The sequence below is a fragment of the Euleptes europaea genome, chromosome 14 (assembly GCF_029931775.1).
Source record: "Euleptes europaea isolate rEulEur1 chromosome 14, rEulEur1.hap1, whole genome shotgun sequence".
NCBI lineage: Eukaryota > Metazoa > Chordata > Lepidosauria > Squamata > Sphaerodactylidae > Euleptes > Euleptes europaea.
The window spans coordinates 58,103,549-58,131,214 of record NC_079325.1 but is presented as its reverse complement, the minus strand read 5'-3'; the positions used below and the strand labels follow the sequence as shown (position 1 = coordinate 58,131,214).

The 27,666-nt window shown below is 52.5% G+C and overlaps 1 protein-coding gene across 1 annotated transcript; it reads right to left on the bottom strand.

Annotated features, from left to right (window-relative positions):
- Positions 1–1,941: 1,941 nt before the first annotated feature.
- On the bottom strand, positions 1,942–27,457 carry SLC2A6 (solute carrier family 2 member 6). Its single transcript, XM_056860193.1, has 10 exons — positions 27,354–27,457; positions 27,088–27,250; positions 22,481–22,687; positions 16,812–16,911; positions 11,515–11,726; positions 8,042–8,194; positions 6,456–6,564; positions 5,837–6,010; positions 4,028–4,173; positions 1,942–2,115 (listed from the first exon to the last, which is right to left on the bottom strand). The coding sequence occupies exons 1-10, from the start codon at positions 27,455–27,457 to the stop codon at positions 1,942–1,944; spliced, it is 1,542 nt and encodes a 513-aa protein (XP_056716171.1).
- Between the last annotated feature and the right edge of the window lie 209 nt (positions 27,458–27,666).

The window sequence follows — 27,666 nt, the reverse complement described above, 5'->3', positions numbered from 1 at the left end:
TAATTGCAGTTGTGTGTTTTGGGGGAGGAATTCTTCCTCTGAAGAATATGATGCACACAGGGAAGAAAGTGCTTGCAATGCTTTGAGTGTCTCCTTTAGGCAGAAGCTAAATTCTAAGCTGTCTGCTGCGAGTTGTGTATATTTAGCTTTTCTGCTGCAGGAAATCCATTCAATATCCGGTTTAAACTTCTAAAGTTGCTAGCCATTATGGACCCAGAGAATAATTTGGAGGTATGTAGAGGACTGTCTGATGCAGTTTCAGAAGCCAGAAGGAGAAGGGGGCAGTGCTGGGCTCACTGAAGGCCTTCCTGGGCCTTCTGCTTGTGCTCAACAAATCCTTCCCCCTTTTTCTTCCTTTTCCTCGCCAAACAATTCCAAATGGTCTCTGGGCACCCACGCTGTAGAGGGCCAAATGGGTCAATGGATGTGGGTGGGGGCGAGCCCCACCTTGCCACTTTTGGTGGCCTCTACCCTTTTGACCAGTGTCAGGAGATGATGGCGTTGCAGCTTTTCCAACCCCACCCGTTTCTGCAAAACCAGTTTGGCACAAAGAGTGCTGAGAGAGGTGGAGCAGGAGTGGGTGAGTGCTTTTACTTGAAAACAACTGTGGTATATGTGATTGAACATGATCAGGGAAGGAGGGCGAGGGCAGCGCATAACCATTTTCCTGATCAGAGCTGCCCCCTGTGGATTTGTGGGCGCAGGGGAGGGGGCGGTGTGGAATGGGATACTGGACTGCAAAGATGTTATAGGGGTAAAAGCCAAAAACATTGGTAGACAATCTGTGTGTCCCATCTGTCCCCTAACATACAATTAATAATCAATTTTTTAGATTGCCCATCCTTGAGCTGCTTAATTGTGCATAGTTCAGTCTGGTCAGATTTGGCTTCTTGACATGCAAACGCTACCGGCAGCTGCCAACTTTTCCCTTCAGCCCCAGTCACTGCACAGCCTGAGATGTGGGCAGGAGCAGATCCCAAGGTACTGGTCCTAGTTTTTTTCCCCCTCTCCCACTGCCTACCAATTTTGCACCAAAAATCACTGCATTTTTTAAACTTCTTTCAGAAGCAAAGTTAGATTTATTGGGGAGGGTGGAAGAAATCCAAAACTAAATATGCACGTGCTGGTTCACTGACTTCTTGGTGTACAATCAGGGGCCATAAAATGTGACTGATCTAAAATGCTGCTTTTAACTAATCAAATCTATCCATCTCTGCAAACAGAATGTTTAAATAGCCTCAAAGAATCAGCTCGACACCCCCACCCCCTTGTACTCTTGTGGATATTTCTCAACAAAAAAAACCCACCATTTGGGAGATCTGTTTATGGATCTGTTTAGGCTCTCACCCAGTTTTGCTATGAGCTGCCCCTCATAAGCAAACATTGCGTGTAGGGATGGGCAGAGGGAACCATTTCTGGGCAGTAGTATTGCAGGTCACAGAACCTCGTAGATTCGGGATTTAACTGTGTGATTGCCAAAGACTTCTCCGCCATTTCTGGAGCCCTGAGGGCTTGGCTTGACCCACAGGAACCCTTGGGTGATGACTACGATGGCTTCAGAATGACCTGAGCATCTTGGCCAGTCTCTCAGAAATCTGATGACGTGATCGGGGGGTGGTGGTGGTCAGCATTGCTGTTTCCATTTTGTGGACAGCCAAGGCAGAGAGGGCAAGTGTCTTCCCTAAGACCCCCTGGTGAGTTCACTGCCAATGTCGGATTCATGTGGGGGTTTCCAGCTTCCTAGTTCAGATCCCTTTGCTACACCAGCTCTTGGCTATCTGCAAGTTAACCTGTGCGGATGAGCTTCTTCACCTCCCTCCCCCACATTGAAAAACTGGCATTCTCTTCTTCACTCAGAGATCAGTCACCACATTTGATCATCCCACGCTGGCCTCCAAAATCTCCCTCCTGTCCTTCTATCTTTAATTAGTTCTTGCAAGATTATCTATGGCGCCGGAAGGATTCCAGAAATGACTTCCGCCCAGTCCGGAAATACGATTCTATTCGCTCCAGGGACCTGCCTTTGGTTTCGGGAATCAACCATTTTGTGAAGATCAGGTTCATCACGCAGATGATGCTGAAGAAAAAGAAGGGCACGTCCAGGCCAAAGGCTTCCTAAGGAATTAAATAAACGTTCAATCCAGTAGAAAGGACGGAGTGGTTTTAAACCTGAGGAGAGTATCAGCCCACATGTTGAGGGGGTTGGAGCTGTGGTTGAGGTCTGTGTGCTGGCTGAGTTGAGGGTGGGGGCTTGCAGAATGTCACATCTACTAGCCCTAAGATGTGACCATTAATTTGGAATCACCCTGTGATGTTCAGGAAGGACACTTGGTGGTCTGGCTTATTATTCCCATTGCTTCCCACTTGTAGGGAAATGCTGGAATGCTTTGTAGGTTAAAAATTCCCTGCTAAGAGAAAGCCAGCAGAGAAAGCAAAGGGAGGCAGTAGACTAGGGGTCCCCAAAGTGATGCATGTGGGCCCCAAGGTGCCCACCAGTTCTTTTCCTGGCACCCACCAAGTGTTTTTGGAACGTGTGTGGGGCCAGGCGGGGCTATTGCCCCGCATGGCTTCTGACTGAGTACTGATTGGTGGCGCAGATTTTTTAAAATATTGCTTTAGCAGCAGCTGCCACCACAGCACAAGGATCCTTACTGTGTGAATGAAGGTAAGCTGTGGCAGCCATTGCATGGCAGCCACCGCACTATTAGAATTCCAAAGATGCCCGCAGGCTCAAAAACATTGGGGACCCCTGGGGAGGAACATGCCAAGCCGGGAACCGCCTCTTGCGCATTCCGCAGCCGGGCAGCCTGCTCTGGCCCCTCATCCTCCTGCGTCTGGCTTGAGAGGCGAAGCCTCTTCAGCCTGTAGCCTCCTCACACCCTCAGTTCCCCAGTCCTCCGTTCTGGCCTCTCTGCAGGCAGCCCCACTCCTCTCTGGGTCCCGAGGGAAAGTTTTCTCCTCGGCCAGTCGCCCATTGTGCTGGCCACCAACCTTCCTGCGCCTTCCCCCTCACTGCTTAGCAGTCACCTACGGTGGTTGCAATTCTGTGGCAGCCCTGTCAGGGTGGAAAGGGAGACCTTTATGGGCACAGCACAGGCCTGGGTCCGGTATCCAAAACCCATCTGTGCAGAATATCACCCGGGCCTTTGTTGCTGCAGACCGAGGAGTCAGCCATGTGGCAGGCCTGCAGCTGTAGCATGGGATTTTTTGCTGCCTGGCCCCATCCCAGCCAGCAGGCACCTCTTTCGTCCCTATCTGAGGTCCCCCCCTTCACATCTTTGCCTCCACCCAAAAGCCATTCTTGCTTTCTCACCATCCCAAGTTTTCTGCTCATGTGAGATCTCTGTTGCTTCCCAAGTCTCTGCATACTCCCTCACCGAACCACATGCTCTTTCTGAGCGTCTGCTGGGACCAGAAGTTGCGTTTTGGGGAGAGCCGCAGGATGCTGCGGGAAGGGGGAGGTGCCTTTTCACAACTGCAGCTCGTCTGGTGCTGCTGAGAATCCCGCCCCGTGTCCTTTAATTTATTAATTTATTATTTCATTTATGCCCTGCCTTTCTCCCCAATGGGGGCCCAAAGTGGCTCGCATCCCCTCCACTTTATTCTCACAACAGCCTTGTGAGGTAGGTTAGGCTGAGTGTATGTGACTGGCCCAAGGTCACCCAGCAAGCTTCCATGCTCAAGTAGGGATTCGAACCTGGGTCTCCCAGGTGCTAGTCTAACACTCTTAAACAATATACCACACTGGCTCTCATTTTTTATACCACTCAAATTGTCACAAGTTCCCATGAGGAGTCCTGGCAGTTGCCGTTGGTACTGAGAGTAACGAATCCTTCTCCATTAGTGATCTCCAGCCGGGTCAGGGAGCTGAACTACATGTTACACTTTTACAAGGGTTGGGTTGACAAATACGTTCTGGCAGTGTTATGCATGTGGGGGGGGCGGGCTTGGATTGTGACTGTGGTGAGAAGGGGTTTAATTTTTACTTTTAAATTGGCCCAGTTTACGCCTGCGGTGCCTCACTTACCTTCACCGGCAGAAAGGCTTTCGTCAGGGCAAAGGCTGTCAACCAGCTCACAAGCACACAGAGGCCCGACACCACCCCTCGTGCCTTCAGGGGGAGAACCTCGCCCATCAGCAGCCAGGTGATGGGACCCCAACCCATGGCGTATCCTAGAGGAAGCAAAGAAGGAAGAAGCCAGCAGGCAGGGGCCGCCGGCAGATATCCTCAGTCCCTCCTCCCTGGCCGGTTCTCCCAAGGCAACTCACTCTTCCAAACAGAGGGCCCCTGCTTTCCCCAGTGAGCGGCCCTGCTTTTTACTTATCTTAAAACATTGGTCAGCCGCCTTTCTACCTTGTGGAACTCAAGGTTTTCAATGTCAGTATAACAACAATTATAAAAGCACATAAAAGACCACAATCGGGGGTGGTGGTGGTGGTGATTAATGCTACTGAGAATGACTTCCTTTGGAGGAGGGTTCCTGGCAGAGCGGTTGTGCGCCCGCCACAGAGGTGAACAAGCTGCAGAAGCATTTCATCCAGCATCTGAACTGCTTAACAATCTGTTGGGAGCCATCCCTCAACCCCCCACCACACCCCACCCTAGCCCGCAGTACGGCCAAGCAGGCTGACACCTTCCAAAAGTTAGGGCTGAGGGCTGTTAAGAGCAGCAGAGTGGGAGAAAAGAGTCACATGCGGATCTCTGCCTGCTTTTGAGGGCTCCAAGTTGGATCTGCTATCCTCCTGGAAATAGGACTGGCCAACAGCCACCAGGCAGTCCAGAAAACCGTCCCTGCCTCTGCTCTCACGGAGGGCTGCAGCCAGCATGGCATTTCATGTGTGGCACTTATCCAAGTTGGGTCTTGCCCACATCAGTTCATGCCTGAACAAATTGATTGTCATTCGGGTACTACAGACCCCGCGGCTGTTCTGCTACAGCGGGCTAACAGGGCGACTCTCATGGTTGCCTGCGCCCATTTTGAATCCTGCCAGTACCTCCCCTGTTCAAAGAAGCATGCGTTCCTGCCCAAGGTAGAGTCCTGGCACTGAATCATACTGACATGCATGGAGGCCCTCTTCTAGTTTCAAAATGTGGTTCCCTGGCCGAGTTTTCCAACGGTTATGGTTCTGTCATAGGAAAGGCTCTCTCCCTGGTCAGTGCTTGCCTTACTTTTTGCAGGTGTGTGGATTGCTGGAGAAAAGCCTACAAAGAGATTTTACGGGCACAGGGAGGCCCCTGTGGGAGCTGATGGCCCTTGAGAGATGCCCTAAATGGACCTGGACCATGTAGAGCTGTATGGGTTAAAATCTGAATTGTGCTGGGAACAAATTTCAGAACAGTTGAAAGGTGCTTGTTATGGCAGATCCCCGTTAAAGTTCAGCTGAGAGGTTGAATGTCTATTATGTATATATGAGAATTTAGGTCTAACACATATACCAACTCCTATGTTGTCCATTTGGTGTACCATCTGAACGTCTGCAATGCCATCTTCAAGGCCTGGGAAAGTAATGCCATTAGTGGGGGGACATTCGTCAGACTTGTCCTCCCAGCAAATCTTGGCCATACAGGTTAAGCAGATCCCAAATGTGATGGGCCTTTCATCATAAGGATACAGTCCACTGGGAATTTGGGAAGGACTCTCTCTGAACTCCTGCATCACCTGGCAGGTATGAACCTGCCAGGTGATCTGCGGACTTCCATATCCAGGCAACTTCCACCTGCAAGTAGGCAACTGAAAACTGGAAACGAAGTATTTCTCCCCTACAGCCCTAAATGGTGTGACTACTTCTAACATCCATACATTCTGGCCTTAAGCATGGACCAGCAGCTACAAACCTATGATGAAGAACATGATGGCGACCAAAGGAAGGGCGGTGAGGCTGTTTGCTGGGTGGGGGGCAAGACTCTCATGGCTGCTGTTGACAGCCGTGGTGGAGGCGTTGTGGAGATGTAGAGGGACATAGTATATGTAGAAGCCCATGGTCAGGTTGGAGGCAAGCATGATGAAAGCTAGAAAGGGAAGAAATCGCAGGAATGTCAGTGGCTCCTCCCATGAGCCAGGAGTTCATCTCACAGTCCTTCACTCCCCCCCGCCCCAGAAACCATTTTGCCCAGGTCCCCCCAAACCTAGAGCTGGCTCGGGATTAGGGTTGCCAGTGCCAGACTGAGAAATACCTGGAGATTTGAGGGTGGAGCCTGGGGAGGGCGGGGTTTGGGGAAGGGAAGGACCTCATCAGCAGGATATAATACCATCAACTGCACCCTCCAAAGAAACCCTTTTCTCCAGGGAAACTATTCTCTGTGGTCTGAAGATGGATGGTAATTCTGGGAGATCTCCAGGCCCCACCTGGAGGACGGCAACCCTATGTATGGCAATGTGCCCTAAAAGATGATCAGAAACTGGTTTTGACTTCACAAATAGATATGTAGAAGTGTGCATGGACAGCACCGGCACCTGAGATGTAGAGGAGGATCTTTCTCCCAGCTTTATCCATTGAAGATGCAGCAACGATCACGGATGCTAAGCGCACGGCCCCCACAATCACAGCATCATATTGCGGCGGCTGTGAAGAGCAGAGGATGCGCAAATTGGAACAGGGGCATTCTGGTCCCCCAATTCCCTTCCCTCAGAAGAGGAGAGGGATGGGGAGTCACACAAGACTGAGAGAAGGGAGCCCCTGGAAATCATTCGACAGCAGTTTGTGGGGGTGCTGCTGGCGATTCTATGAATCCGTAGGTAGCTAAGCAGTGAGGGGGAAGGCGCAGTACCTACAAACTGCTGCTCTCCTCTCCCCCAAGAGTCCTTGCCCCGGCAACCCTGGAGGCTAACTCCATAGTGTGGCTGATTCCTTTGGTAGGTTTCTGTTGCAAACAGCCCTGCTTCCCTCAGTCCCCCTTGTCTTCTCAGGGCCTTGCCCGGCTCGCTCACGCAAAGGGTGTGCTGGGGCTAGGGTTGCCAGATCCTACTGGCAGAGGATGGGGTGGGATGGGGGATAAGGTTGCCAGATCCAGGTTGGGAAACTCTTGGAGATTTGGTGCTGGATGAGGATGGTGAGGGAAGGCCTGGAGCCAGGACGGCTTGCCAGCGTGGGGAGGGCTTGTACCCCAATGACCCTCCCCTTCTTGCAGCCAATATACCACAATGACCCTCCCCTTCTTGCAGCCAATATATGGGCAGCACATGGAGCCACTAGATGCCCTCCTACGGCTGACGGGTTCTAGAGCGTGTGGTCCTATTCCTGAGCTCCAATTGGTTGGGCAACCGAGGAGGGGGGCTGGGATGTGTGCAAAGGAACGGGGCAATCCTCCATTTGCAAGGGGGTTTAGCTGGGAGCTGGTGCAGAAGACAGATAGGCCCTTCCGTTTCTGTGGCTGAAAGATGCTGCCACACGCCAAGTGTCCAAAATTCGGGAACCACCAGCCTAAGCCCCGACTCTCCCAGCCTGAACGTGGCTACCTTTTCATTTTTAACAGGTGGGATGGCTGGTGGTCATGGGATAATACTTTGGTTTTTGTTGTTTGCGTGTGAAGATGTTCAGCCTGGGTTTATGGGCAGCTGGGGGCGAGAAGGGGGGCTCACCGTTTTGAGGAGCGAGCTGAATGATGGGGAGGGGAGGTGCTGTGTAGGTTTAAGGGAGGAACTTCCTGGGAGAAGGAGAACCATCGCAGCCACTTAGGACAGCTGGGGACATCTGGGCCCCACAGCACTGGAACTGGAGGAGGAAAGGCTGGAGCAGGTCGGCCCTTTCTCTTCCCAGCAGGGCTCCTGGGTGGTGGTGGTGGTGGTGGGTTGCAGCCCTGAAGGAACACTGGTGGCCACGGTGGCGGCGGCGTTGGGGGCAGCACCCACTGCTCGGCTCGGAGCTGGGTTGCAGCAACCATGACAGTGGACGTGGGCACACCCATGAAGCAGCCAGCATTAGAGCGACCGCCAGGCCTCGCTTCCAGCAGGATTGCTTTAAGAGCCCAGGCCGGCCGGCCCAAGAGAAGCCCCCAGGCAAGGATGCAACGGGGAATGAGGAGAGGACAGGGAATGCTCACCAGAATGACAGCTGTGCTGCTGAAGATCACCTGCAGATACACGAGGATGGGGGTGACGCCGGAGAGCTGCTGCAGGAATCGCATCAGCAAGGTGATGCCCACTGGCTTGTAGATGTAGGGGGTTTTGAGCTCCGCCCAAGTGATTGGTTTGTTCTACAAGAGGCAAGGGAAAGGCATCTCACCCAACTGGCACACTGTTAAATTTCATGGCGCAACCTTTCATGCACAGCCTGGTGCCCCCCCTTCCCCCCAGCATCCTTGATGGGAAGTCGCTGCTCTAGGAAAGGCTAGGGTTGCCAACCTCCCCGTGGGGCCTGGAGATCTGGAATCACACCTGCTCTCCAGGCAATCAGTTCCCCTGGAGAAAATGTCTGCTTTGTAGGGTGGACTCTATGGTATACCCTGCCGAGGCCCCTCCCCAGGCTCCACCTTCCAACCTCCAGGAATTTCCCAACCTGGAGTTGGCAACCCTAAAGGCTGTTTTTGGAAAAGGCTTATATTCAAGCGTGTATCTGTGCTGCAAATGGAAGCATTGTGAAGTGGCTGGATGGCAGACATGGGAGCGCCCAGGTTCTTGCCATATGGGAGCTTGCTGAGTGACCTTGAGCTAGTCACACACTTTCAGACTATCCTACCTCATTGGGTTGTTATGAGAATATAATTGAGAAGATTAAGATTTCCCTAGGTTGGCTTGTTTATGTATTTGTACCCCATTTTCCTCCCCAATAGGGATCCACAGTGACTTACAACATAACCTTCCCCTCTTTCATTGTATTCTCACAATAACCCTGTGAGGTGGGTTAGAGGTTGGGAGAAAATGACAGGCCCGAGGTCACCCAGCAACCTTCCACTGCAGAGTGGGGATTCCGACTTGGGTCACCAAGAGCAGAGTCCAACACTCTAACCACGAAACAATTTTTTAAATTTACTTATTGAAAACATTTATTGTGCGTGTGTGTTAAATGCCGTCAAGTCGCTTCCAACTCATGGCGATTCTATGAATCAAAGTCCTCCAAAGTCGCTTCCAACTCATGGCGATTCTATGATTCAAAGTCCTCCAAAATGTCCTATCTTTGACAGCCTTGCTCAGATCTTGCCAACTGAGGGCTGTGGCTTCCTTTATTGAATCAATCCATCTTTTGTTGGGTCTTCCTCTTTTCCTGCTGCCCTCAACATTTATTAGCCGCCTTTTTTCCATTATGGAGCTCAAGGTAGCTTACAACATAGATAAAAACACACACAAAATAAATGCATTAAAACATAAAAACCCAAATTTAAAATCACAACTCAGGACTATTAGACTTAACCGAAAGAAGTTCTAAATAAAACCGTCTTCAGCTGCCTCCTAAAGATCTGCTGTGAGGGGGCCAGGTGCACCTTCCTGGGGAGATTGTTCCATAATTGTGGGGCTGCCACTGAAAAGGCCCTCTCTTGTATACCTACTGTCAGAGGTTGCCTTTCGATTGCCTTTTGGTTCTTCACTGAATGTCTTCTGAGCATGTCTTCTGCCTAGCCATGCTTGGGCTGACCCGTATAAGCGGTCAGGCTCCTGACATGAGTTAGGCCAGTGTTCGCATGTTTGCTTTGATGTTCATTTGCTCTGTTCTTCCCACTCCCTGTCCATTCCCCCTCCCTTGCCTTGGCCAGCTAACAAGCAGCGCCGTGTTTAGGCTCCGTCTTCCTCCTTCCTGCCAAGCACCGTTATCTAGTCATTTCCCAGGCCATTTGAAACTGCACCTGTGATGTAATCATGCTTTTAAGTTATGCCTCGTAGCCTGGCTCCTCATTAGCAGCTTTGAACCTGCAAGTTACCTTAGCTGGACCTGTTGCTTCTTCAAGAAAGTTTACCTGCTTCTGACCTGACAGTCTGAGCGAGTGGCTTTTTGGGAATTGCTCAGGTTGGCTGAGCTTCTTTGGTTAATGGACATTCAGGAGAGCCCCTCCCAGTGATCTGAATTCCCAGAGAGGAACACAACACAAGCCACCACATAATGTTCATGCAGATGTGTACAATGTGTACAATGTTCATGCAGATGTGTACACTGGCTTACCACCTTTTGATTTCAGGAATGTCATGAGAGGGGGAGTCTAGCATATAGCAGCAGGAAGGATCTGGAGGTGCTAGAGAAGGAGCCAAGATGGAATTTGGGGGATCACAGGGACAGATCCTGGCAGATTCTTCAGCTTCCTGGCTTTTGAGGCCTCAGCTTTAACAAAACATGTTTTTTCTAATTGGATCAGTAAAACAATGGCTAGTTAGCAACCTAGACCTGACCTCCTTATATTTTGACCAATCATTCTCAAACTATGGGATGGGGTATGTGAGTGTGCCACAATCCATCAATTAATCAACCAATTCATTGAATAATTAAATTATCCTGGGCCCCCCAAGCATCCTCTTCCCCAAAGAGGCAGTCTGCTATGGCTCAGGCCTTGCCATGTTCCAGTCACCTGCTAGGGGAGATGGGTCATAGAATCATAGAGTTGGAAGGGACCACCAGGGCCATCAAGTCCAACCCCCTGCACAATGCAGAACATTCACAACTGCCTCCCCCCTCCACACCCCTAGTGACCAGAAGATGGCCAAGATGCCCTCCCTCTCATCATCTGCCTAAGGTCACAGAATCAGCATTGCTGACAAATGGCCATCTAACCTCTTCTTAAAAACCTCCAGGGAAGGAGAGCTTACCACCTCCCGAGGAAGCCTGTTCCACTGAGGAACTGCGCTAACTGTTAGAAAATTCTTCCTAATGTCAAGATGGAAACTGTTTTGATTTAATTTTAACCCGTTGGTTTTGCTCCGACCTCCTGGGGCAACAGAAAACAACTCAGCACCATCCTCTCGATGACAGCCCTTCAAGTACTTGAACATGGTTATCATATCCCCTCTCAGTCTTCTCCTCTTCAGGCTAAACATACCCAGCTCCTTCAACCTTTCCTCACAGGACTTGGGTCTCCAGACCCCTCACCATCTTTGTTGCCCTCCTCTGGACACGTTCCAGCTTGTCTACATCTTTCTTAAATTGCGGTGCCCAAAACCGAACACAGTACTCTAGGTGAGGTCTAACCAGAGCAGAGCAGGGTCATTTTACCCCATCTCTGCAGCAGGTGTGACTGGATCATTCAATCAATCACAATGTGGAAGAGCAACTTAACTAGGTGAACTGCATGGAGGATGACTATTGCATCTCCGTGTGAGTCATTGATCTGGGCTTGTCTCCAGACCAGGAGGCATGCACAAAACAGAGACTTGGATATAAACACAGGGGATGGGTGCTTCTCAGGGGAGGCAGGTCACTTTTACACATTCTAAAAGTCACACTTTTTTGAGCATGCCTCCAGTTTTAATCTGCTTGGGAAATGCTGCTTTAGATTGCCTGCCTTTAACTGCCACTATAAATGGGAGTTCCTGTCCCTTGGGGACTTCCTGCATGGATCCCCGTCATTCCCCACCAAGCCCTGGCACGGCACACCTGCTCCTTCACGCTGTCTTTGATCTGTTCGTACTCCCACCAGTAATTGGCATCCTGCCCCCGCAGCCAGGTCAAGGCGCTCAGAGCTTCATCCTCCTTCCCCTTGGAGATCAGGAAACGTGGCGACTCGGGCATGAAGCACAGCAAGATGATCATGATGAGGATCGGGACCTCCCCAGCCACGGCCAGCCAGCGCCAGGGAAGGACGAGGCCTGGATTAGAAGGGGCAGAATGGCAAGAAGTCACACAGAGAGCCCAGGAGGACCCCAGACTCTGCTTTGCAGTGCGGCCGGGGAGGGTCACCATTTCTGTGCATTGTTTGTTCTTCCAGAAATGCTTGTGAGGAGCAGAAAAGTTTTGGTCATTTAAAAAACAGGCTGCAACTAATATATAATAGACCAAGCTCAGAAACGTATCTCCACCGTACTAGTATGTTTAACCTACTGCTGTTGAATTTTTATTTTGTTGTTACTGTTATTATTATAAACTAAACTTAAAATAAAGAGTTATATAAAAAAAACAGGCTGCAAGAGAGGTGTGCAAATATTCCATATTAGAGATGCCAACCTCTTGGTGGGGCTTGGAGATCTCCCGGAATTTCTATGCCTATAAAGGTTTGGATTAATGAATGAATCTCCCAGAATTGACTGAACTCCAGACCCCAGAGATCAGTTTCCCTGGGATGATGCCCCACCAAGATTCCTCCCCTCCGCAAGCTCCACCACCCCCAGATCTCCAGGCATTTCCCAACCCCAGAGTTGGCTACCCTATATCTTTGAATTTAGGAAATCCGGCCTCTCGGTATATCAGATCTAGCGGCTGATCACAGGAAGCATTCTGCACATGCTCAGAGATGTCCTCGCTTTAATTTGTTTTACCGTTACTGCTTACAAAGTGGAGGTCCTGGGAATTTTTTTTTTTAAGTGGGGGAGCTCAAACTCTGTTTGTGTGGTGTGTGCAGACCAGAATCTTTATAGCTGCTTCTCTGCCTCTTAGGCACAACCCTGAAGAAGATAAGGATGTAGAGTTAGTTTTCTTTACAATAGTGACTACAAAAAAGCAGTTATTTTAAAAGACATGGCTTGCAGAGGTTTTTGAGGGAGATGGATACGAGAGAGGGAGAAAATTCCTCTTCAGATAATTTCTTGTAAGAAGCAGCACCTGCTTCTGGAACATATATTGCAGAGGGGTAGGCATGTTAAGTTTCTTGTAGCAAAACAAAGTGAGCTCTGTCTGATTCACGAAAGCTCATGCAGGAATAAATACGGCTAGTCTTTAAGGTGCTGCTGGACTTCTGTCTTGTTCTGGTACATTAAAACAGGTTAATCCTGATGGTTTGTGAGGTATGTTAATTAAAGGGGCCAAGAACACCAAGGTGGGCTTTCTGAGCTACATAATACCTCATTCCCCAAGTTTACCATGGGGATGAAGTGCCCCATAGAGCATGCATTCCAATCTCTGGTCTTGCCACCAAGGCCAGCGTGGGCACCTGACCTGGGGCCTCTTCCTTGTTCCAGCAGGCCCTTCCTGGGCCCTCCTTACTAAATTGCTTGAACACTGACCTGTGGCTGACCGTCACTTTGCCTGGCCGCTGAGAAAGTGGACGGCACCAGTTCAAGCTGTAGGGTTCCCATGGGGGCCCTGCCCCTTTCCACACTGGTTATCTGCCCTGAGTTCAGTGCTGCTGGGAAGCAGGGTTGGGTTTTTCCTGCTTCCCCACTGCATTATGGTACATCCCTGGGAGACTGGGGGAGGTGGGGCTGACCCTACCTGTGATCTTCCTATATTGTAACATCACTGCCAGCTACGTACCTGGAAATGACACCACAGGGACACGCTCGGTCTCAGTCCAAATGCTACAGGAAAAACTACAGTTTCAGAGGAACCCTAGGGCACCCCGCAATGCAATGAAGTCACTTCCAGTTATGCAGCCAGAAATGATGTCACAGTGTCAGAAGACAGACATTCTCCCTCATAGTGGGAGTTCCTCTGCCAGCAGTGGGCAAATGACAACCCTGTTCTTACATCTCCCAGGCTTTCCCCACCCCTACTCTTTCTCAAACCTTTCTTTTCTGCAAAGTTTTAAGAAAGATCACAGTAAAGTTGGGATGGCTGCTATGTGGGTAGAAATGGTTGGATCTTCCCACCCATATGGCCGCCATTTTCCCTGATTCTATTCCCATGGTGACTATTTCCTCTCCCTGGTTTTTAAAACCAGCAATTCCATATCTGTCAACAAGGGCACCATAGGGTGAGTGACCAGGGAGAAACGCTGCTGCTGCCTGTTGTGTTGCGGAACCCCCACAGAGGGGAACCTGTGGCTGTTGTGGCTATCCTGGACTCCGGGTGTTCCTGGACCTTGATTGACCAGGCTGTGGTGGAACGCCTGAGGGTCGGAACTCGAGAACTGGACCAGCCCTTGCATTTCCATCCAATGGATGGGAGTGATCTGCAAAGGGGCCCGGTCCATTTGCGCTCTCGCAAGGTGTTGTTGGGGGTGGGAGACCACTGGGAACAGATCCACTTCACGGTAGTGCCTAAGATCTCCTACCCGGTGGTTCTCGGTAGCAACTGGCTGGCGGGACACAACCTGAGCATCGACTGGGAACAGAGGCAGGTTGTGTTTGCGGCTCCCCAATGCGAGAGACACGGCCGGGATTACATGCCCGGAGGCGAAGGGGGGGATGCTGCTACGATTGAGGAGCACACGCTGCCCCCGGAGTATAGCAACTTTACGGATGTGTTTGAAGGGACGGACTGTGACTTATTACCTCCTCACCGCACAACGGACTGTGCTATAGAACTACGTAAGGACATCAAGCCATCCAAAGCCCGAGTTTACCCCATGAGCCCCCAAGAGAAAGCGGTGCTGCTAGAATTCCTTGACAAGAACTTGGCGCAGGGGTTCATACGACCGTCCAAATCCGCTTTCTCTTCTCCCTGCTTCTTTGTGAAGAAAAAGGGGACCTCTGATCTCAGATTGTGTGTTGACTATAGGGGGCTTAACGCTATTACTGAGACTAATGCATACCCCATTCCCTTAGCCTGGACCTCCTGAGTGCTCTCCAGGAGGGCTGTGTGTTCTCGAAACTTGACCTGGCGGAAGCCTACTACCGGGTCCGGATTAAGGAGGGAGATGAAGCAAAGACGGCCTTTTCTTGTTGTTATGGGTTATTTGAATTTATGGTCATGCTGTTCGGTTTATCTGGGGCACTGTCGTGTTTCATGCAATTAATTTATAAGCCCTGGCTTATAAAAAATTTGGAGCAGGCTAAAGAGAGGTACAAGGCGCAGGCAGACAAACACAGGGCGCCCCAATGGGAATTAAAGGTTGGAGAGAAGGTTTATCTCTCCACCAAGAACCTCAGGTCTTTGCGTCCGTGCAAGAAACTGAGTCAGAAGTTTGTGGGGCCATTCCCAATATCCCGGGTCGTCAATGAGGTTGCTGTGGTGTTGGAACTGCCAAAAACCTTGCAGGGGGTGCACCCGGTATTCCATGTGAGTCTGTTTGTACCGGCACCTGAATGGAACCCTGAACCCGCGGCCCCTATTATGGTGCAAGGGGAACAGCACTTTGAGATCTCTAAGGTGTTGGATTCTCGGGTGCGGAGGGGCCAGCTGGAGTATTTCGTGCATTGGAAACACCTGAACTCTAGTCACGATGAGTGGGTGTCCGCTGTGCACGTACAGGCCCCCACCCTGGTAGAGGAATTCCATCGGCACTACCCTGCCAAACCAAGAAACCCCCGGGGGGGGGGTCTCTGGGGAGGCGGAGTGTCAGCGAGGGAACCCAGTCGGGCCCCGGATAGCAAGCTTCGTGTTCTCCCCCCCCCCACCTCGGTCTCATGGGAAAGTATCTTCAGTTTGGGAAGAAGGTGTTAAGGCAGGAAGCACAGATGCTTCCCCTTCAAAGCAAGCCTTCCGATTGTTAATCTGCTATCTGTTCTCAAGGTGTTATTCTGCCGGAACCCTGGCATCTCTTGAAGTTTGAAAGAACCCTGATGTTTTGCATTTCAAAGCCATTACGTGTAATCAATTCTAGTGTGTGTCCCCTATAAAGATGACCTGTAGTTCCCCCATCTTTATTCTGACCTTAAGTTCGTATAGACCACTGAACTCGTTTGCTTTCTTAATAAAACTTTTAAACTCTCTGCAACGTCTGGAGCGAAGTTTATTATTCCTGAGATGCAATGAGATACTGGAGTCTGACAATATCGCTATACCATTACAACAATAAGTGAACACACATGAAGCTGCCTTATATTGAATCAGACCTCTTGTCCATCAAGGTCAATCTTGTCTACTCAGACTGGCAGCTGCTTTCCAGGGTATCAGGCAGGGGTCTTTCATATCACCTATTTCCTGGTCCTTTTCACTGGAGATGCTGGGGACTGAACCTGGGACCTTCAGCATGCCAAGCAGATGCTCTACAAACTGAGCCACAGGCTTTCCCCAAATACACATGAAGCTGACTTGTACTGAATCAGACCCCACTTGGTCCATCAAGGTCAGTCTTGTCTACTTTGACTGCTCTCCAGGGCTTCAGGCAGGGATGTTTTCCATCACCTACTGCTTGGACCCTTTTAACTGGAGATGCCAGGGATTGAACCTGGGACCTTCTGCATGCCAAGCAGATGCTCTACATACTGAGCCACAGGCCTTCCCCTGCACAGTGGCACATACAGGGCTGCACTAGATGTAACAGCATCCACAGCTGGATGCCTTGGACAGTGACACCATTTTAGAGAACTATTTGACCATTTACAAAAGCTGTGAGGCTCATGGTGTGGCAGGACCAGGCAATCCTGTTTCCCTCCCAGGCACCTTTTCAAGGACCTAAACAGCCATGAGAGATGTTTTGGCACTTGAAAAGCCACTGGGGGGACGGGGGGACAACAAGATTGCCTGGTCCCGTCATGCTGAATTCTTCATTAAATTGCCGAATTTTTCTTTAAAATGATGGCGGTCGACACCATGACATCTAGTTTGGCACACAGGTGCTGATTTCAGTGGCAAATATACATAGTTGGGAACACTGAGTTTTGACCTTAAATTTTAGTTCCAAGGATGTCTTACCTGTCCAACCAGCAGACAAGGACCTGGAGAGAACAGGAGGAGACAAGAGGGAGAGCACTGAGGGGGGTGAGAGGATGGCTTACTCCCTTTTGATCATTTGAGGAGGAGAAGAACATGCCAAAGACTACTGCACTTCAACTGGGGAACCTCAGGCAAGCCAGCTGCCAGAGTGAGGCTTGCCGGTCTTGTTCCACCTCCGGAGACTCGCACAGAATACTTGCCTAAAGCGTAGAGGACGAGGGCACCCAAGACAGCCATGATCTGAGGACAGGAACCCAGAGCTCCTCGGACTCCAGGGTGAGAGATCTCGGAAATGTAGACCTGGAAGCACAGAAGGAAGGTAAGGGGTGTGCTTGGGGACACACCAAAGACTCTGCCACTGCGCTGGCCGGCCAGCTGTCAGATCAGCAAAAACACATTGTCCCTGGGAACCAGAGTCTGAAAATCTAGTAAAGGCCAGCTTTCTGACAAACTCTTCCCCTATAGCCATCCGGTTCTACTTTGGCTTCTCCCCAACATGCCAGATTTCCTCAGGCTCTACTAGGGTTGCTGACCTCCAGGTAGGACCTGGAATTCTCCTGGAATTACAACAAATCTCCTGACTACAGAGAGCAGTTCCCCTGGAGAAAATGGCAGCTCGGGAAGGCGGACTCTATGTTATCTCACCCCCACAGAGATCCCTTCCCTTCTCAAACCGCCCCCCCAGGAACCCCCCCACAAATCTCCAGGAATTTCCCAACCCAGAATTTGCAACCTTAGGCTTCACTCCCTGGGCTGCTGGGTTCTGCCAGGCTCCCCCTGCCTTGGCCTCATTGCCTGGTTCTACAAAGACGCACTTATTTTTGACATCAAAAATCCCCCAAGGGTAACGGCCCCATGCAGTTGTAGCTCACAGTGACAGAGAATGCGGGGGGGGGGGGGGGAGTTTGCTGGACACAGCGCTGGGTATAATCCAGCACCCCCTGCGTCAGCATGTGTGTGCGTTCTATCTAGAGAGCCAGCGTGGTGTAGTGGTTCTAGAGAGCCAGCGTGGTGTAGTGGTTAAGAACGGTGGTTTGGAGCGGTAGAATCTGATCTGGAGAACCGGGTTTGATTCCCCTCTCCTCCACATGAGCGGTGGAGGCTAATCTGGTGAACTGGATTTGTTTCCCCGCTCCTCCACACGAAGCCAGCTGGGTGACCTTGGGCAAGTCACTCTCTCTCAGCCTCACCTACCTCACAGGGTGTCTGTTGTGGGGAGGGGGAGGGAAGGAGATTGTAAGCCGGTTTGATTCTCCCTTAAGTGGCAGAGAAAGTCAGCATATAAAAACCAACTCTTCTCTTCTTCTTCTATCACAAACACTTGCACTAAAGCATATGCATTTGTTTATTCTAGAACTAGTTTCTGTCGCAAATACAAGCATATTGTAATATTATGACAGGACAGCTGGTCAGAGAGAGCTTACATGTCAGATCTAGAGGATCTGGGCTGATGTAAGAGTCTGTAATGGCCTGCAGCAGCAGTGTAAACTGGAAGGAACCAGATATGGCCGGAAAGGTGATGCAATGCTGTGGATGTAGCAGCAGGTGGCCTGATGCATATCTGATGTATAATGTGTATATAAGTGAGTAGCCTCTAGGGCTCAGTGTTGGTGAGTTAAGGAGGGCTAAGCCGGAGGCTATGTTGGAAGTGTATGCTGGAGATTGGATGCACTGTAAATAAACTGAGCACTTTCCTAGTAGTCAACGTCTGGTGGAGTGTCTTGGGACAACTGACTAAACACGCTGAAACTCGCGATAGTTTCCTGTTACCCACCCGGGGGGAGGGCATTCTGCCCATGTTGAGACATGCTTAGCTTGAGAATTTGAAAAATTATGAAAAAGTTGCCCACATTCAGTGCAGTTTCGATTATCACACTGATCTTCCCTCTGCCAGACAAAATCCCTATTTCAAATGACAGGCACAAATATAAGGCATTCCACCGGTGGACCATTGTCCAATTTCTGCTGTTGGGCATCCTGAACTAGGGGGCTTGGGTCTGATCCCAAAAACACCTTTTCTGTCCTGAAGTAAGGGGCGCAGCCTCAGGAAGGGTCTGTGAACACTCATCAAAGGTTTGGAGTGCCTCTCCTGCTTTCCAAACGTAAGTGCAATCAGGGAGCCAGGGCACTTCTCGAGTGCACACACAAGCAAGAAGCAGCCCACGCGTGACTGAAATCGTCCGTCCCCCCACAGTGGTATCACACCCTTACGATTCTTCTGCCAAGACTCAGCCCTCCGCCTCAGTCCTGTCCTTCTGCGCTTTCTATTGCACATTCAGAAAGAGTGCATCATACCCCAATGTACCGTAAATAAAGAACTTGGACATTCTCTCATAAACACGCACACACAACCAAAGTCTTGGGTGTAGCAATGCCCATCGGCACATGCTCAGAAAACCTTTCCTCTCTGATTCCATGGACAGGATGTTGTGGCTCCTGAACTCTGGAACTTTCTTCCAATGGGCTCAAGCAGACTGGATGAAGATTACGCCTCTCGTTCTGTCTGGAAAAGGCAGACTTGCAGGTTTGGCAGCCTCAGTTGGCCTCTGGGCCAGAGGGCAAAGAGAGGGGGGTTAACCTTTGTGGCTTCCACTCCTTTTGTGTGCGTTCACGTGTGTTCTCTTCAATCTACAGTTCAAGAATTTTTGTTTAAAACCCCTGATAGGAGATGGCTCATTCCCCCAGCATGACCAGCAGTATCTCAGGAAGCGAGCAAGATCGTCTCTCCACTCGCCAGGGTGCTTTGCGGGTGACCCCTTCAGATAGCTGTGGGGAGCACGCCAGGCCCTGAGGGAGGAAGTGGTTGTCAGCAAGAGTTCTTTGAGGAAGCAGAGAGAACGGAAGGCCAGGTTATTTCAGGACTGGGCGGCCCACCCCTTCCCCATTTTAAACATTGCTCAACAGAATTCTACCAATGCATCCAGTAAACAGAGGAGGAAGGAAGAGGGCAGCAAAGCCGGACAACACTTCCCCAGCCCTGCCCAAAAGTGCAGGCTCCCAAAACCATTGTGGGGGAGGGAGGGTGGAAGGAACACAAGGAGAGACCCTTTTCCGCCTTCCTTTGCATTTGGTCCCGGAAAGTAAGACAGCGAAGGGCCGAGAAGGGAGGAACTGAATGACTTGGTTCCACTCTGGAAAGGTTTTGGCACCAAGGACCACCAAGTTGTGATTTCCCACAGGGGTGACTTTGACTGGTCAGGGGACAGAGCTTGATGAAGTTTTTAGTGGGGGGGGGGGACTTGTTTTTTTGTGTGGTTCAGTGGGAAGGGGATCCAGCAGACTGATAGAAACTAGTGCGGAGAGTCTCAAACGTTAGCAACCTAGGGTTGCCAGACCTAGAGATTGGGGGGGTGGCGCCTAAGGGAGGGTGGGGTTTGAAGAGGGGAGGGACCTCAGCAGGGTACGCTGCCATTGACTCCACCCTCCAAAACTGCCATTTTCATGAGTGGAACTGATCTCTTTAATCTGGAGATCAGTTGTAATCCCAGGAGATCTCCCGGCCCCACTTGGAGGTTGGCAACCCTATAGCAACCCAAGGTCCTTCATTTCGATTCAGAATCTTTTGCATCCCCTCCAAGCCCTTTCCTCCATCCATAACTAGCTAATGTCATATACAAGACAGCCCCTTTTCAAAGTGTGTGCAGATGTGTGGTAAGCCAAATTCTCTGAACAATCTGCTGTACTTTAAAAGCAAGTGCAAGTAAAGCTTGCCAGTGTGGTGTGGTGTTTCAGAGTGTCAGGCTAGGATCTGGGCGAAGCAGGGTCAGATCCCCACTCTGTCTCGACAACTTGCTGGGTGACCTTGGCCCAGGCACACAAATATACTGATTTGAATTTATTCTGGATATAAACTCAATAAAAAGAAAACAAAAATAATGTAATGAATGGAAACTAAAGAGGAAGAAGAAGAGATAGAAAAGACAACTGAATGTGTTGTTACTAAAAAACCAATAAAATATCTGGGAATAACAGCTCCCTCCTAAGGGGGAGGGAGCTGCGCTGGGGCCGAGAGCAGCCCCGTCGCCACTCAAGGGGGCATTCCCCGGGACTAAAGGGCTGTGGAAGCTGCCTAAAGGCAGCTCCGCCTCTGGGAACACCCTGGGAAGCCCCCCCCCACGATGTCGAGGGCTTTACCTTTTCCTGCCAGCATGGCTGCACTGGCAGCAGGGTCCAGTGGTGCCCGGCGGTGCCCGGACGCTGGCATGTTTGCCCCCTACTGGGCCCCTCCTTTAGGAAAGGGATCTTAGTTATTGTTCTAAACTTGTTTGTACAGTGGTGTGATGCCTCTTTGGATCTGGAAGGCAAAACCTGCCCAAATTCTGGAGTGAAAAGGAGGGTGTTCAGCCGTGGTGGATGGCTGCCTGATTGCCAAGGAGCCAGCAGCAACCCTGGGCTGACAGTGGCTCCCCTGGTCCTACCCTAGTGCTGCCAAGAGGACCCGGCAGCGCTACCAGCACTGAAAGCTGAGCATTCAGAGAACTTGAAGCATATTTTGGTATGATGGTATATTAGTGTAAGGTTATTAAATGTCCAATTAAGTACAAAAAAGAAAAACTCTTTGAGATAGGGAGAGGAGGAAGAAGAAGAGATGGTTTTTATATGCTGACTTTCTCTACCTTGTAAGGAGAATCAACCCAGCTTACAATCTACTTCCCTTCCCCTCCCCACCACAGACATCCTGTGAGGTAGGTGGGGCTGAGAGAGTTCGGAGAGAACTGTGACTAGCCCCAGGCCACCCAGCTGGCTTCATGTGTAGAACTGGGGAAACCAACCCGGTTCACTAGATCAGAGCTTGCCACTCATATGGAGGACTGGGGAATCAAACCCGGTTCTCCAGATTAACGTCTACATCACGCTGGAAATGAAGAAGAACCTTACTTTTCTCTTCTGTAAAGAGTCACAAAGTGGCTTACCATCACAATCCCTTCCTCTCCCCACAACAGGCACCTTGTGAGGTAGGTGGGGCTGAGAGAGTTCTGAGAGAATTGTGACTAGCTCAAGGTCACCCAGGTGGCTTCACGTGGAGAAGGAGTAGGGAATCAAACTATGTCAAGAGACTGATTCATGTGAGCATGTCTATCTAAACAGATCAAAGATTATACCGAGCATTTTGTCAAATCATAAAACCGAGTAAGCATCCTGTTGAATGTGAGGAGAACCTCAATCTACTTCAAAGCCTGTGAGACTCCTTTGCACAACAAAAAGATCTGGCCTGAGGTTTAGCATCCTAGACTAAATGGCAAAGATGGGGAGCCTGTTTCTATAAGACAGGCAGAGTGAACAAAGTAGACAGCTCTTGCTCACCCACGCATACAGGCGCGCACTGAAGCCATGGAACCTCCTGTGACTTTACTTAGGTTTATCTTCATGTATGTGAGTATTAGGAGTTAGATTTTGTTATGTTTACTGCACCAACTTACTTGAATACTTCTTGTACCTGAACCTTTTATTTTATACTGAAATAAAGTCTAAAGCTTTTACAGGTGTGGTTTTGCTGTTTACAAGGATCCAACCCAGACTTGCCCATGGCTACCTTAAAGGTGGATTGAATTCCAGGATCCAGGTATGGGACAAGGTACTACCAGCAAGGTTCTGACAAACCAGTTCTCCAGATTAGAGTCCACTGCTCTTAACCACTACACCATGCTTGCTGATATGGTGAGCGACACCAGGAAAATCTGAACCTTCCCACAGCAGCCACCTAGGTTTCTCAGTGACCTTTCCCCAAATGTTAGAGCAAAGCAGTTTTGAGAAAGACGGAAGCCAAGGAGATCCTGGGATGTACACAAATGCACGCATCATCTTGGGGGAAACAGCCCATCCCTGAATACATAGACAAAGGGCTGAAGTTGGTCTGAAGTGTCCTTACCGGTATGGAGGCAGATGTCATGCCACCTGCAAACCCCGTCAGTAGCCTGCCCACCAGCAGCATCCAGACTTCTTGCGCGCTGCCCATCAGGAGGTACCCGAGGACAGAAGGGACAGCAGAGAACATGATGCTCAGCTTGCGGCCCAAGTGATCGTTGAAGTACATAGTGCCCAGACCACCTGCAGCAACTCCCAGGGTGAAGACAGACTGCAACACAGAGATGAAATTGGACAAGGCACATGGCAAAGGCAAACCTGCAGCAGCAGGTGAGTTAAAAATCATGTTTCTAGTCTTCTTGCAACTGTGTAGACGACCTGGTGAATTACAGGATCTGGTAATCGACGTGAGGATTGGGGGGAGGGGAGGAAGAGGGTGTTCCAGGCAAAGACAGGTGACTGGGCTCATCCTTCAGGAGAATTACGGCTGTGTTTGGTCAGCTAGAGATGGGGGTTTGAGCAATTACTCATGAACAGCACTGTAACAGCAGCATAGGTCAAGGAGAATAAATACAGCAGCTGACCCTTTCAATCAATTGAGCAGAGCATGCGGGGAGAACGAACGAACAGGCCCAGGAGCAGCTTGTGGTCCGTCACGATGACAAACGGCCGGCCGTAAACGTAATCATGGAACTTTTTGATGCCGGCCACAACGGCGAGGGCCTCCCAGTCGATCTGGGCGTAGTTGCGCTCAGCCGGGGTGAGAGTCCGAGAGTAGAATGCGATCGGGGCTTCCCGACCGTCCGGCAGCTGGTGGCTGAGGACAACGCCGATGCCGTAGGGTGAGGTGTCGCAGGTGAGGACGACAGGCAGTCGCTCGTCGAAATGTACGAGCAGGCTGGAGGAGGAGAGCAGGCCCTTTGTGGCCTCGAAAGCTCGCTGCTGCAGCTTCCCCCAAACCCACGGGGCAGTCTTGTCGAGGAGCTGGTGTAGGGGCTCGGCAACCGACGCCTTGTTGGGCAGGAAGGCGTGGTAAAAGTTCAAAAGTCCCAAGAACGCCTGAAGTTCCTGCTGGCACCGGGGTGTGTGTGTGCTGTGGATGGCCTTGACCTTGCTCGGAGTCGGGTGGATGCCGTCAGCGTCAATCAAGTAGCCGAGGAACTCAACTTGCGGCAAGCCCAGCTGGCACTTCTCGCTCCGAACGGTGAGGCCGGCATCCCGGAAACGGCCGAGGACCCGGCGGACACGATCCAGGAGCTCGACCTTTCGAACCGGCGGCGACCAGGACGTCGTCAAAGTAGGGGACGACGCCAGGAAAGCCTTTGAGGAGGTCCTCCATCAGGTTCTGGAAGATCCCCGGGGCCGTGCTGACCCCGAACTGCAGGCATTTCACCTGGAAGGTGGGTGACGATCGTCTGGGCTTCCGCGGACGCAGCGTCGACAGGCAGCTGCTGATAGGCCTGGTCGAGCTTGGCAAACACCCAACCCCCTGCAAGGGAGGCCAGGAGGTGGCTCACCACAGGCACCGGGTAGGCATGGCTCTGGAGCACTGTGTTAATGGTGCACTTGTAGTCTGCACAGATCCGGACGTCCCCATTGGCCTTCAGCGGCGTCACGATCGGGGTCTCCCACCTTCCATTGGGGACGGCTTCCAGGACTCCCTGCACAATGAGATGGTCAAGCTCCGCGTCGATACGGTCCTTGAGGGCGAAGGGAATGCGGCAAGGCTTGAGGCGGATGGGCGTGGTGGCTGGGTTGAGGTGCAGCCAGACAGCTGGGCCCTTGTAGCAGCCCAGCAGGGCATTCCACACATCCTCGAACTCGGACCAGACGGAGTCGAGCTTGGACTGGTCGATGCGGTGCACTCCCATCAGGTGGAGTCCCAGGAGGCTGGCGCGCGGCAAAGTGTTTGTGCTGGACGTTCACGAAGGCAATGCCCCGGACCGGCACCCGACAACGTTGGTAGTCAGTGATGATGATGTCCGATGGCTGAAGCTTGGGCAGAGTTGTGTGCGCACCCAAGGCACGGAAGGTGTCCGCCGAAATAATGGAGAGCACGGACCCGGAGTCGACTTCCATCACGCACGGGGCCCCCTCGATTTGGATGGTGATGGAAACCTTTTCCACGACGTGGACCTTATGCAGCTCCACACTTTGAACGTTGTGGCGGCAGCGGCAAGGCGGGGAAGGGTCGTCGTCGGACAACTCATGGACAGGCTGAGCGGCGCCATCTTTCTTCCCCGGCCCGGTGGACAACCCTTCTTGGCGAAGCGGCAAACCTTGGTGATGTGGCCCACCCGGCTGCACACCCGGCAACTGGCATCGTGGAAACGGCACGTGCGGCGGTTGTGGAGGTCGCCGCAGCTGGCGCAGGGCTGGCCCGCTGGGCCCCGAGGCCTGGCCCTCCGGGCGGACATTTTGTGTGCCTCGTCTGCGGAGTCACCATCGCTGGCGTCCTTGAAATGGACGGGGGTCGCTGAGGAAGGTGGTGGTGCAGCGCCTCGGTCGCCAATGCGGTCTGCTCACGCCGAAGATTCAGCCGCGGTGGCCTCTTCAACGGTGGAGGTGAGGGAAACGTCCTTGCGAGCCACGAGGCAGCGGCGCACCTTCTTGTTCTGAAGTCCGAAAACGAGCCGGTCGTGAAGTGTGCCATCGAAGTCCGGGAAGGAGCAAAAATGGGAAGTTTGACGGAGAGCCGCGAGATATGCGGCAACGGACTCTCCGGGCTCCTGGTCCCGCAAGTGGAAGTCCAGGCGATGGGTGAGTTGTGTGGGCTGGGGTGCGAAGGGGTTCCCAAGCGCTGCCATGATGGTGTCAAACGGCATTTCGCTCAGCTTCGCGGGGGCCAGCAGGGTTTGGCCAACTGGAAGGTCCGAGGGCAGCACACTCTGAAGAAAAGTGACCGTTTCTTGCCGCCATCGGTCACGTCGTTCACGTCCAGGAAGAACGCGAGGCGGTCGGCGTAGCTCTCCCACTCGCTGGAGTGGGTGGTGTCGAATGCTTCCATGGATCCTTTGGTGGCCATGTCGTGGTGCGGAGTGTTGCATCTCCCACGTGCGTCGAGTGATTTCGCAAGGCAGACCGGGCTGCCTACCGGTGCTGAGAATGCAGCAGAGTGATTTCAGAGAGGACTCAGCAGGACAGCTGGACTGCCTACCAGCCTTCGTCATCACTGTTAAGTATGCGTGGGGAGGACACACGAGGTCGGAGATGGAGTTCCAACAACAACCGCTTTATTCAGAACGAGTACAGAACTAGAGAACAGCGGACTGGCCCCCCGCTTAAATACCCCTCTGGCCGCCTGCGGCCACTCCCCCCCAATCCGTGATAGGGGGGACACAACCCCTAGTGACCAATGGCGGATACAGTTTTAGGAGCCTTCGGAGAAACCCTAAGCTCCGCGGGTTTCCTCCTGCCTACTGTCCTAACATACATAACAGTGAGAAGTTGCCTTTATTTTCTCCTTACAACAAGCCCGCCAAGGAGGTCAGGCTAAGTGACAGGGTCTTGCCTGAGCCCAGCCGGAGGAGACACATCCCTGCCCATGGCCGGCCTTCCCTCCACCCTGGGTACTTCTGCAAAGGCAAGTGATGATTGTGGCTGGGGCCAGGCACCCTCAGGTCCTGGGGCAGGAGCATCTGAGGTGGGCTCCAACGTACGAGGGGGTGGAGCCAGGTAGCACTGGGTAGAACTGGTGGGGAGAGGGCCGGCCCATCTACACCTGCATCCTGTCTGACACCACGCCTAACCCTTTGCCCTGGAGGACCAACAGAGGCCAAGGGGAAGCCCCGATATTGCCTCCTAGCCTCGGGCTTCAGGGGTTTGCTGCCTCTGAACAGGGCGGTCCCCTGTACTCGCCATGCCCAGCGTCAGTCGTTGCCCTGAGCCGGACGGCCCCGGCTAGCCAGGTCCCGTCCGATCTGGGAAGCAAAGCAGGTTCTGCCTGGCTTTGTTCTTGTGTGGGAGACCCCCGAGGAAGTCCAGGGTTGTTGTGCAGAGGCAGGCAATGGCAAACCACCTCCGAAGGTCTCTTGGCTTGAAGGCTCTACGGGATCGCCATAAATGGGCTGTGGCCGGACGGAGCTTTCCACCACTGGTACAATAGCGGAGGGTGGGCCTCTCTTCCACGAATCCATCTTACCCCTTTCAGAGCCATTCATGCTCCTGCCCATCAGCACCTCGACTGGCAGCGTGCGCTACCATTTGGTGACTCCTCGAGGAGAAAAGTATAGCCTTTTGTCTGCCCTGAACTCATTTGCCAGCCATTTCATTCTCCACCCGCCCCCCAGTTCTATTCTGGGAGAGGGAGAACCAGGGCTCTCGAACCACTTTCACCAGCCCCTTTCTAATTGTAGAAGCTTCTCGCATGCCCTTGTTTTTCTAAACGGAAGCGATGCGGGCTCTTCAGCCTTTCCTCCTAGGGCAGGAAGCTGCCTCTCTCCCCCGTGGAAAGCCCAAGCGGCTCCCGTCGTTCTCCTCTGCTCCAGTTCATCCTCCCAACAGCCCCGGGAGGTAGGCCGGGCCGAGAGCGGGTGACTGGCCCACAGCTTCCAGGGCAGCGCGGGGATTCGCGCCCGGCTCTCCCGGGCCCCGCCCCGCACTCTGAGCCGGGACACCGCGCCGGCCCGGAGCAGCCCCCCGCCCCCCCCTCGCCGCCGCCGCGCCCCTTACCCCGAACCAGGAGGCGGCGGCGGGGCTGAGGCGCAGGCTGGGCGCGCCGGACTCCTCCAAGGCCGGGATGACGGGCGACGGGTAGACCAGGGCGAAGCCGAAGTTGAAGTTGCCCAGCACGGCCGCCAAGGCTGCGGCGAAGAGGCGCCGGCTGGGCAGCGACCTGGCGGGGAAAGGCGCACCGGTGGGCTCGGGGGGGCCCGGGAGGGAGGGAGGGGAGGGGAGGGAGGGGAGGGGGCGGAGGGGAGGGGAGGGGGCGGCCTCACCGGTAGTAGTCCTTCTCCAGTTGCCGGGGGTCCTCCTGGCCCAGGGCCTGGGCGTCTTCGCCGGCCTCCCTGGGCAGCAGCGGCTCGCGGACGCCGGGCTCCATCGCCGCAGCTGGACGGGCGGGGGGGGGGGCGCGGCGCAGCTGGACGGGCGAGGCGCGCAGGGGACCCGCGTGCGGCCGCCCAAGAGAGCGGAAAGGGGAACCAGGCTTTTGCTACAGTGCAGCGGGGAGCGAATCGCTTTCTTGCCCCTGGCCCCCAAAGGGCAGGTTCGTCTTTGCAAAACACGGGGCTTTCCATCTGCGAAAGGGTC

What these genes read in the sequence shown, in the direction of transcription:
- SLC2A6 (XM_056860193.1), bottom strand. Translation starts at nt 27,457, where the DNA reads ATGGAGCCCGGCGTCCGCGAGCCGCTGCTGCCCAGGGAGGCCGGCGAA. An exon ending in TGACATCTGCCTCCATACCG is followed by an intron (nt 16,912 to 22,480) that starts GTAAGGACACTT and finishes CTGTGCTTCCAG; the next exon opens with GTCTACATTTCCGAGATCTC. An exon ending in GATCCTCCTCTACATCTCAG is followed by an intron (nt 6,011 to 6,455) that starts GTGCCGGTGCTG and finishes TTCCCTTTCTAG; the next exon opens with CTTTCATCATGCTTGCCTCC.